The sequence below is a fragment of the Pholis gunnellus genome (genome assembly GCF_910591455.1).
Source record: "Pholis gunnellus genome assembly, chromosome: 12".
Lineage (NCBI taxonomy): Eukaryota > Metazoa > Chordata > Actinopteri > Perciformes > Pholidae > Pholis > Pholis gunnellus.
This window is the reverse complement of record NC_136539.1, coordinates 3,945,275-3,957,464: the sequence shown is the minus strand read 5'-3', so window position 1 is coordinate 3,957,464 and position 12,190 is coordinate 3,945,275. Positions and strand designations below refer to the sequence as shown.

Sequence of the window (12,190 nt, the reverse complement as noted above, 5' to 3'; positions counted from 1 at the left end):
CCTCAGACTTCCCAATAGGAACCACCGTCAGACTGGAAGAGTACCTAAAAGTAGAGAGTCCGAATTATTTCCCTGTGGACTCTGCATATACAGAGTAGTAAGATGGTAAACAGTGGCAGTAATTTACAGCAATAGTTTGTGTATAATTGTTTTATTTTGCTCTGAGCTGTGAAGTTGGGATGAAATAACCACGCACTGCAAGGTTTACATGTAATCATAGTTTATTGCATCATTGTTATGTGGCATCAAAGTGAGGACGGCGCAGAGTGGTAAAAAGGGCGACGGCCTCCTCAGAACCACACGGTGGCCATTTCAGCATAGCAAGGGGGAAGAACACAAAGAGTAAAAGAAAGTTTTCATAAATTAGACATTAACAATTCACATGGACCATTTCACTGCAGCGTGTCTATGAAATCTGAATGACACCATGTCGTATAAAGGATGCTGTAAAGTGGGCTAATCTCAATCCATAACCCAAGATACAAAAATAATACAACTACAGTGTTCACTGTGGCGACGTATTCTGATTGTGTACACTCTAAAAGTACCACACCAGAGGGGGCCTGAAGTTTAGTGCAATATAGCACCTGAACCATAACACTGTTAGACAAAACTAATGCAGTCTGATAAAACAGTCCTTCATGAAGTTTATAAAAAGTTCAGTTTAAACTGTTTTAGAGAGGTGTTGACAATTCGGAGGATGTGGTTTGTGGTGCTTGTATTGCGTTAATACAGACGGGTGTTTCAATTATTTTGTCCACTCCACCACTGAGGGTAGAGCAACAAACAAAAACACCTCTCTGTATAATGCAATACAGTTCAACAGCACCTCTCTAGAGCAGGCTATTTGTTTGTTAAAAATATGCAAGAATTTCTTTAAAAAAAACGAGACAAATATAATTCCTCTCCATCACTTATGACCCACTGCCTGGATTTTCTCTTTCCTTCTTATGTTGCTGTGTTCGGGGGCCTCACGTGGCCGATAACAGCACGCAGGGTGTGCAGAAGTTCAGGTCGTCCAATACCGCCGCTCGCTATCTGCTACCGAGGCACAAGTCCCCCTCTAGCTCTGTCGGAAAACAAAGCGGCCGTTGTTCTCGTATTGGGATGAGAACGGGTTGTTACGTGGCTGTGTTTTCCCCTGTGCGTCTCTCTCTCTCCTCGGCTGTGTGCAGAGTGACTGAGTGTCTGTGTTCCCAAGTGCACACCTGCCACTTGGCTGCATTCGTTGCCAAATCAGCACCTTCTTGCAAGTTTATGTTTGAGGTGTAGAAGTGTTTCATTTGTGCTTTAGGACGCAAGGGCCGTGAACCACTCAGAAAATAACATTTTGTTTCTCCGACTCTCTGCTTTTTGTTCTCACTAACGCATCAAGACTGCATGTAGCAGACTGTCAGACCCCAATGAAGTAAAATGCCAGGTTTTCTAAAGGGAATCTCTGCAACACTACCACCTTTGTCCACAGGGGCCGCCAAATTCAACACAAAATGAAAGTTCCTTGTAGTAACTTTAAAGTGGGATTTATTACTTATTAGACTGCATTAGTTATCATGCTACCTCGATAAGTTAATGGGAAGAAGTACACTTATTCTTGACATTCAAAGTGAAGACGAGGTTTTTCAACTATTGGAACAGCTGGTGGTCCTAAAAAGTAAATAATTTCGACGCCGACGCAATCTGTGGAACAACGAAAGTGCAAAGCAGACAATTGACAGTAATTTGTTTCCACATTGTGAGACAGCCAGAAGGCGCCCACACGCCCACACACACACACACACACACACACACACACACACACACACACACCATGCTGTTTGCCTGTTGGTTACATGTAAACTGGGGTGGAATTTCCACAAGCACTTCGGCAATCACACAGTCTCCATAACAGCTGCCATCTCCTTGAACTGCTTGTGAAAGTTCTGCCAGGGACAAAACAAAAAAAAGAAATCACAAAAATCAATCCCAGTGATAAATTGCACCAAAAAAACATTACATTCACATCAACAAACACACACCTGGAACTGTGGAATGGTCATTTCAAAAGACCTGTGACAAATCTGTCCAGAGGGCTCGACGATCTTCAGCAGCAGAGACACATATGGGGAGTTGAGCGATCGGCAGGTGTCGGAGCTCACGGCCATGCCGAGCTTCCACTGCATGTCCACCAACTAGCAAGAAGCAGCAAACAAACAAAGTCTCATCAGCCTCGAATAGAGACAAACTCATCAAGAAATATTTGAAAATGACATTTGAGCATACCTGGCCGATGCTGAGCATGGCCTGGACCTCCTGCTGAGCATGGACCAATGCACCATGTTCACTCCACAGCCTGTGCAACACCTGAAGGGAAGCCTTCGGCCACTTGTTGCTGCCTTCTTCCAGCCTCGACACAAGGTCATCCCCAGAGAGGCCGCTCTTCCCAGCGGACCTGATGATACAAATGTCACCTGACACTGCAATGAAGTGCATCTTTGTGTAAAGATTTAGCATTTTCCCCAGGCGCATAACCCCGGATAAAGGCTGTTAAAACTCCGTTACACAATTGGTGCCCACGCTACAGGCATGTTCTAATGAAGGGGAGTTAGAATCAACATGCAAATGCATCAAACTGGACAAACATAACATGTTGGGCCTCGATCAAGACCATAAGGAATAAACGTGGGCTGACACATTCTAACACACCACGTTCATAGGCAAAACAAAGAAGACAAATATAGATACCTGAATGATAACATGAGAAATCTGATCATGTTCTGCAGAGCTTCATGGTCAAGTCTGACTCCAGCTCTCTGAAATCTCTGTGCAGGAAAAAAAAAAAAAAAAGAACAAAACAAGTAATGAAAGAGGAACTTGGGAAGCTGGGTTACTAGAAGTTAAAAAAATATTGTCTGGGGAAATATTGACTCACGTCAGAAATTTCGGCTGAATCCACTCCTCTGGTTTGCCCTTGAAGAAAAGTCAGAATGTGCTGACACTGTGGAGATTAGAAGATTAGTTATCGGAACTGCAGCACAACCTCTATGGCGACAATGCCACATCCTGTGATGCCACAGCTGCTAATAGCCCAACAATGAACACCATCATCCTGTATTTAACATCCCATCGTTAATCCCACTGAGAGGTTTGCTCTGCTGCGACTTCATGCTGTGGCAAACATTATGACATGAAGTGTGAAGAGAGGTGTGAAGAGAGAGTGTGAAGCTGCTTTACATTTTTGTCAATTAAGATATTTAGTGTGTGGCACGATGTGTGACGTGTTCCTCTTCTCAGCACGTCTACATCACTCACTTCAATGTTCATTAACCAGTTTCCTGCATGGGAACATGGACAAAGAGAGATCAAATATACTCACTGCTGCAGTCAACAGATCTGGAGAAAGCTGACAGATGTTGTCCACAACTTTGTTGACACCTGGAGTAGAGAAGTGGAGTGAGTCACGGCGTCATTAGAGGCCGTCTATGTTAGTCATGGTCCCTCTGCGTCCTTTTTAAAAGGGCACGCAAGCAAATTCGACTGCGAAGGAATCTTGCAAATTATTCATCTATGATAAAACTTTATTCAGTAAACAGACAAATAGAACGCATATTCAGGACAGGAAAGAAGAGAAGACGCCAAGGGAAAAGGAGGGACAACGCATAAGGCAAGACAACATTTAACATAATAATTAGGACTAATAGTTTATAAATTAGAAATAAAATAATTAATCCAATTTCAAGAAAGTTGTCACAGGAAATAATTGTTTGCATGTATTGTGGAGTTTCATAAAAAAAAAGAAACGTAAACAGGGTTTAACTTTAGTCATTTTGCTCCTATGAAAACGGAATTTAGCCAAAACAATGATCAAGTTGATAATATAGCAGTGTTTGGGCAAAATGATCTCATAGATATGAAATTATAAAAGCACATATTCTAAAGACAAAACAAATTCAGGAAGGACATGATCATGAATGAAAGCACTAATATCGGACCAAAAAAACACTAAACTTCTACAATAAGCGGAAACGCATTCATGTCACTATTCAATCTCTTTAAATAAAGGTTAGTGGGTTGACATTTATGTAAAAGCTTGAAGGAGATGCCTTCAACTTTATCTGTTATAACATAAGCATGGGGTCAGCTCCAGGTATTCAAGGTATTGCAGGAAGATAATCCATTTTAAATAAAGACAACACCCTGAAATAATGTTCGGGTGCTTCTGTTATTGCTCAGTAGAAATCTCCTGTGATGTGCAGAATCCGTCCGCCCTAGAGAGGGTCTGCTGGAGAGTAGCCTGGTCACCAGACAGCATGAAGGTATCTCCAGAATCACCACATAGTCTAACTAACCATCTGGATTAAAATAAAAATATTCCGTCCGCTGACAGAACAAAAAGAAGTTGACCTGTGTGCCAAGCTGTGCCTCTAGCTCCAAATCAAAACAAAGATGGCCGCCAGCCGAATACCTGGATGGGCAATTGAGCCGCAACTTGGGAAACGGGTTAAAACCCTTTTTTTAACACAGCACAGCTCACATGATGTAGTTTATGTGAGGGATTAAATATAGTGAGAACAGCGGTGAGTGGCATGGTTATGCGTGGCACTGGTAACGTTACACCGGTTAGGGTAAAGTTGGGGTAGGGATAAGCGTCGCAGAGTACGGGTTTAGGGCTATAGTTTGGTTCAGCTAACGCTAATGTTACAGGTAGTGAGGGGAAACAGAAACTAGCGATCGTGTTAAGCTAACGCTACTAAATGAATGGATGGGAGAAGCCTCTTCGTCTCTCTAGTCAAACTGCAATCGATTGAAAACACTGTACGGCTAAGCAACATGATGGAAATGGGAACTCACCATACGATTCCTCTGGTGCTGGCATCCTCTCTGACAAGCTTCACGTTTGACCGCCGTGCAAGTTTTGCCAATTTAGCGACTTTCTTGCTTGGCCTTTAAAGACCCCTTTAGCGAATTCTCAAAAAAATAAAATAAAGAATAAGAAGAGGCTATTATCCTTTAACCCCCCGAGTAACAAACAGAGCTACTTTCTGTACAGAGAAAAGTCCTCTCATTCAAGAGAATCGGTAATACTCCTCTTCTTTTTCTTTCTCGGCGTTTCGCAACTATCGTAATGGGTTTCTACCGCCACCTACTGTATTGGAGTGTCATCGGCTACTTTAAGGTTTTGTTTTTTACGCTTACAGCAGCTTTGTTTTTCTGTTTGTAAAAAAGGAGCAGGCTCATTTCACCTTGGCTGGATTAAAACAAATAAAAATAAACGTTTTTGAGGTATAGAAGTTACTTTCTGGATGTACAGTATCTCCTGCTGTAAAAATCTTAGGTGACTGGCAATTACACATTTCAAAATGAATCACACTACTATAACATCTTACACTATGTTATGCCAAATCACACTATATTATGATATCACACTTTGTTCACACGTTATTATGATACATCACAATATGTCATGCCATCACACTGTATGACATCACACTATACTATAATGACATATCACACTATATTTTGAATCCACACTGTACTATGACATCACACTATATTAAGGCACAGACTACTATGACATTACTGTTGAATCCTGCAGCCTTGAGATATCTATTTAGTCAAACATTAAATTATGCTAAATGAAAGATGCATTGCACATATATCTGTTACAGTATTATGACTGAGGTGTTTGAGCAATAAAATAGAGTACTTCATACATTCTATAAATGACAGTAGAACCAGCCTTTATTTTAGCCCAGGACAGAGTACAGGATCTGCTTTAAATTTATTTGTGTTTTATTTGTCGTGTAAAGACAAATAAAAGAAGCTTAATTAAATACATATGTGGATTGTTTTTAGTTGCTTGTAACACAAGCACTTGACTGTAGATCGCCAATCTAAACAGCTGTTACTGTGTTAGTATGAAGGCAAATCACTGTCAAAATCCGAGAGCGCAAATGAGATCCATGCGCGCGCGTATTTTACTTTGAGGAGCGCTTTTATATCACTCCGCGAGCAAAAGTCCGTCTCGCGCGAGCAAAAGTCCGCCTCGCGCGAGCAAAAGTCGCTCGAGAAGCTTCAACCTGTTCGCTTTATTCTGCCTGCTCGCGAGTCTTTTTTCTGCTCGCTCGCGAGTAGATTTTCTTTTTGACAGTAAGTGGGCGGACCCAGTCTCCATTGTATCTCTACATCTAATTGGTCACAATGCTCGTCTTTGGATAAACCGGATATCACTGACACAGACGCCAGGTCTGTTAGAGGTGGTTATCAATCCGCCACTAAACACTACTCCACTACATCGCCACTACATTTGCTTTGAATTCACTCCATCATTCTATTACAGACAATGTGTGTTTGATAGTCAAACTAACAAACAGCTCAAAGACACTCTTTGATCTTAATTGATTAAAACACGATGCAATCATATTTAAATCATACTGTTGTGTTTACAGAAGAGATATAATGTAGTTGTATATAATATGAGCAACAATTTGGACTTTTGCTCGCGCGAGATGGACTTTTGCTCACGGAGTGATATAAAAGCGCTCCTCAAAGTAAAATACGCGCGGGCATGGATCTCGTTTGCGCTCTCGGATTTTGACAGTGATTTGCCTTCATATGCCTTCACTTACTGACGAACGAATTGAAGAACATTAGAACGGTGATGCGTTCACTTACTTATGTATGTAATGAGAGTGAAAACATTGAAATCTGTGCGCACATGTCTTTGTTTTCAGTGGATGTGCACATATTTTAAGTTCTCATGTGCTCGTTTGCACAAACACACTGAAAATGTTCAAACTAGCTCTGAAAATGAGCACACAACCATAAGCCAAGATGACCGTGTCCTATATTAATTTCATTTTGATATTGTGCAATGACTCAAATTATTCAATGACCTATTTAGGCGAACAGTATGTACCTGACAGTACTCTTTTACCTCTATCTCTGTTTGTTGCAAAGTAAAAACACAAATGTACCTTGAAGTTATTTTCTATGTATTTCCTTATTTTGTTATCATCTGTGCCTCTCCAGTGTAGGTAAGTTCTATATGGTCATTTTGAAATAAACTACAGCAGTGCTATAAAAAAATGATAATTCATTAATTTATTATTCATTAATGTCACTTATTGTTCCCTTGCGCCTACATATATGTATCATTACGTTCTGTACTGGTTAACAATCAGTAAAGATTTCAATTATTTATGATTTATTTTTAATTATATTGGGAAGAATTATGCTGCACGTTGGGGCCGTAATCTAAAGCTTTCCCCATTTTATTTATATCAACATGTAATATTATGATTATCAATACTTAACAGTACAAGTCAAATGAAAATCAAAAAGATATTAAATTATAATTTGCACAATATTTATTGTATATTAATTGTCATACATAGTCAGAATATCAGAAATATTTTGATATTGTTTCTAATATAAAGACATTTAGAAAGTTTGTCATACATTGATTTTTATTGTGCTACTCTGTAAATAAATAGCATACATACAGTTTACATGAACATACTGTGTTCTATGTGACAAATGAAATGGCTTAAAGCTTTTAGAATTATTGTTTCTCGTTCAGCCTGAAGCGTCTGTCTCCTTCTTGACTTCGTGATCAGATGCAAAGAGCTGCTGACGGCTTCCTGTGTGTGTGAGGAGCTTCCCAAACCCACCAGCACAGAGGAAGCAGACTGAGACAAACTACGTCCTCTGTGCCGGTGGGGACGGGACGCTCCTCGTCCTCTCGGCTCTCAGCTGCCCCATGAGTGAGACAAAAGCACAGAGGAGTCCTGCCCTGTGAGACACAAACACAAGAGATGAATACTTTAAACTCAACTATACGACCTTTACATTGTTGTTGAATCTGGCCTCCAATGATGGAATCTTATTACTGATACTTCTGTAGTCTTAGTGAGGGATTACTTACTCATCCCACTGAAGGGAAGGAGAATGCCACTCTCCATCTGGTCCTGTGGTCCTCCGTCTATCTCATCTGGTCCTGTGGTCCTCCGTCTCTCTCATCTGGTCCAGAGTGAAGACATCTTCTCTGTTGTCTAGGAGATCCCGGATGTTGCTTCCTGTGTTACAGCCATCGATACCTGAGTAAAAGAGACTTGGAGACTTTTTCTTAACGTTAGTAATTATTACTTTACCTTTGTCTGGTAAAGACATCTAGGCGTTATAAAGAAAAATACATAACAGAATAACAACCATTCACTGATAACTTACCTCTGGTTTCTGCATCTAGCATAAATTATTACTCAAAAGGACAATCCATAAATCAGAATCAGATGTATAAAGAAGTGATATTTAAAAGCTCTGCTGCAGGATGCTACCTATCGTCAACCCCGCCAGACGCAAGGGAAGACTGTCTGGTGCTTTATCAGTCCTACCAGACACAAAGGTTTTACAATCCTGCAGCAAACAGGCTGTCGGTCTCAATCTGAGTCGCTGTCTTCAGCCGACTGCCAGAATCGTCTGTGTGTGAGGAAGCTGAGGCCTGACGTGGAGGGTAGAGACCATCTGTAGTCCTCTTCTCTGGTCCTCTTCTTGGAGGATCCGAGGCCTGAAGTGGAGGGTAGAGACCATCTGTAGTCCTCTTCTCTGGTCCTCTTCTTGGAGGATCCGAGGCCTGACGTGGAGGGTAGAGACCATCTGTAGTCCTCTTCTCTGGTCCTCTTCTTGGAGGATCCGAGGCCTGAAGTGGAGGGCGCTGCGTCCTCGTGGTCACCGGTCCTCTGCCTCTTCACACTTACCTGCTCCCTGCTCCTCTTGGTGGACTCTTCTGACCTCTGGGGGACCAGGGGCGGAGCCTCTTCAGGACATTCCACACCAAAAGGGAGGGAGAGAGGATGGCCAGCGGGAGAAGGAGTCAGCACTCTGTGAAACCCCTCTCCTTCTTCCTCCTCTCCCTCTTCTTCGTCCTCTGCATCCTTGAACATGGAGTCATACCAGGAGTCCCAGACGGGTCCGATGTCTTCCTCCTCGTCCTCTTCAGGACGTTCCACACCAAAAGGGAGGGAGAGAGGTCCGAGGCCTGAAGTGGAGGGTGCTGCGTCCTCGTGGTCACCGGTCCTCTGCCTCTTCACGCTTACCTGCTCCGTGCGGTCCCCTTCCCTGCTCCTCTTGGTGGACTCTTCTGACCTCTGGGGGACCAGGGGCGGAGCCTCTTCAGGACGTTCCACACTAAAAGGGAGGGAGAGAGGATGGCCAGCGGGAAAGGGAGAAGGAGTCGGCATCGGCACTCGGTAATACCCCTCCCAGAAACTTCTAGGTGGTAACCGCTGGGTGAGAGGGTCATCTTCATCTTCTTCCTCCTCTTCCTCTTCTTCTTCCTCCTCTTCCTCTTCTTCGTCCTCCTCTTCGTCTAACCCGGAATCTAAGCTCTCACAGTCGGACCCGACATCTTCCTCCTTGTCCTCGTCCTCTTCCTCCCCCTGCTGAGCTGGGACCAAAACGTCAAGCCTGCCCTCATACTCACCGTTTACATAATAAACACATTCATCATCTACTACACCTTCTCCGTCGTCAGAAGAGTACGGGATGATCCTGTAGCCATCTGGTGCAGGACGTTCCATGATGAAGTTCACACCAGCTGAGAGGGACAAATTAAAACTGTAAGGATTTCTCATAACATGAAATATTTCTGGATTACATTGAAGAATAATCAAAGATTAAATTAGAAAAAATGATGACGGCACTACACGTGTCACCAGGTCACCAACACACAAGAGGCTGTGCCTTTTTTAATATTTTAACAATAATATCAAACATAGTGCAGCTCTGCCTCTGTTAGTTCGAACATTAGTTCAGTTAACAGTTAGTTATTCTGCACCAAACAATTGTAAGGACTTCAATGTTTGTGTGGACAAAACGATCAATAGTTTGCAGTAAACGGCGTGAACGTGTTTAATATGCATCGAGCTACGTGCGTCACGACGCACAGTGAAACATGGCTGCATTAATCCAACACGACCACAGTAACCTCTTTAGTAGGGCTCGCTCTCTTGTCCCTCGTTAAACAAAATACCACAACAACGAGCAAAGCGCATCTCAATGTTAAAGAAATAGTTGATGTAATATTATAAAGTAAAAGGAGCAGATGTTTTTTCTACAATAACTCAAGTTTCAACAGTCAAAATAAACCCACTCAGGGTCGCATCGTGCCCTGGTTCGATTACGTATCTTACGTCCTGACGTCCGCCTCTAACCGTTCTATATGGTTACCATGGTGCACAATGTAAGCATATATTTAGCATTTTATGAAAACGTTCTATTTTCAAAAATAGACATTTTCATGTTAAAATAGGAAGATTTGATGCCTTCAAAAATAAACCAAAGATAAGAGCGTTTTTAAACCTTTACACTCATTGTGAACACATTCCCCAGACCTCCCGCCACATTAAAGACATTCTGTCACTCAAATAATCATTTAACAGACGATCGATTGTCTGTTTCCACCAAATCTGTGTTTTTCCAACAGGCCTGATAATATAGTGTGAACTGTTTACCTTTAAACTCAAAAAGTTTCACTGATTTCTAAACTGAGAACACTTTTAAGGATTTAAGGGGATGTATCAAACAGAAAAATCCTAAAATAAATCTAAAAGTTATCGTACCTGCTCGCCTATCGTCCAACACACAGCCCGCTGTCCTCAGCGGGTGCTCTGCTCAGCAGATGCTGCTCCTCGATCGGCTCCTCTCCTGTTGTCCACAATAGTAGTGATCCAGTCGTTCAGTTCTCCAAAAGATTCGTATAAAGTAGCTTTTCTCCAGAAGTTAAAAACTCAAGAGTCGGCTCTCCACGGTATGGATGTCCAAGAGGTATTCAGCTCAAGAGGTGTTCGCTCAAGAACTGTTCGCTCGTGTTCGGGTCCAAATGCAGAGTGAGGAGCAGGAAGTTCTGAGGCTTTAAGTAACCTCGGTTGGGTCCGTTTCCATGGCATTTAGGGACGCACATGTGAATGCGTGCGTGTGATTGGTCAAGACAGAGAGAGAGAAATATGAATTATTTTCTCTTTTTTATATATATAATATATATATATATAATGGATGGTGGAGCCTTGCCAACCAACGTTACCCACTGCATGTGCACGAACCTGTCACTAGTAAAATGTATTTGTTCAGTCTTGCTAAACTACTGATTTTCTGCTTTATTATGTCCTTGAACCTGCTTGTGGGAGTATTTTGATAGTTCCCTGCTTTTCATACAAGGCAAGACTTATTTTGTAACGTTAAACCGCTTTATTCAGGTATTATATGTTGCACGTATACTTGTTTCAAGCTACGTTAGCTAGGCACCGAATGCTAACGATTATTTGGGGACGTTAGCAACAACATGCAAGCAGTCAGAGATGGGCAAAAATACATCAAAATGTATTTTGATACAAAATACCCCCAAATAAATGTATTACAACAAAATACAAAATACAAAATACTGGTGCCAGAAAATGTAACAAAATACATGTATTTTGTATTTAAAATATAAGAAATACTTTTTTCTAGATTTTCTGTTTTCTCACAATTTGGTATAGCAGAGCATTCAGGTTTGGCCTATATAATGTACACAAAGCTCTGGTGAACCCCACAAAAAGGAAGAACAGTCACAGAATGTCAATGTAACTAAGCAAAGCTATTGAAAGACAACAACTCCATTGATTATGTATATATATATTTTTATTAATGGGACTTAACAGCCCATAAACTTTGGCTTTGTATCAACAAGAAAATATTCATCACATATGACATACAAGCTCCCAATCTCCCTCTTCCTATAGCTAGCTACTCAACTGATAAGTTAACTTGCTAAACACTGGCTATGCACTAGCCTAGACAGCATGCTAGCGTCATTAGCATGTTAGCATCGATCGCTAGCTTGATATTATAACCATCACCATGTATATACAATAGGCTATGTAGCCAGACCCAGCATAAGTTACACATTAAGCTAGTTGACATCTGTCACACTCAGATACAATATTTAACTTAATCCGTTGAACTTGAAGATCTGAAGACTGAACTCGTGAACTGTTTTTTGATTCGTGGAGAAAGTATTTTGAGTATTTTAAATACAAAATGACTCCACTCTAAAGTATTTTGTTACAAATTACGTTAGATTTTGAATCGGCCCTATCAAATACAAATTACAAAATACTCAAAAGTAATTGAAATACGTATTTCAAATACAAGTAATAGAAATACTGCCCATCTCTGC

At 41.4% G+C, this 12,190-nt stretch overlaps 1 protein-coding gene across 1 annotated transcript; it reads right to left on the bottom strand.

The window, feature by feature from the left end:
- Positions 1 to 215: 215 nt before the first annotated feature.
- Positions 216 to 5,058, bottom strand: commd6 (COMM domain containing 6). Its single transcript, XM_079169863.1, has 7 exons — positions 4,828 to 5,058; positions 3,353 to 3,411; positions 2,909 to 2,974; positions 2,722 to 2,798; positions 2,260 to 2,428; positions 2,016 to 2,168; positions 216 to 1,919 (listed from the first exon to the last, which is right to left on the bottom strand). The coding sequence occupies exons 1-7, from the start codon at positions 4,850 to 4,852 to the stop codon at positions 1,869 to 1,871; spliced, it is 600 nt and encodes a 199-aa protein (XP_079025989.1). The 5' UTR covers positions 4,853 to 5,058; the 3' UTR covers positions 216 to 1,868.
- Between the last annotated feature and the right edge of the window lie 7,132 nt (positions 5,059 to 12,190).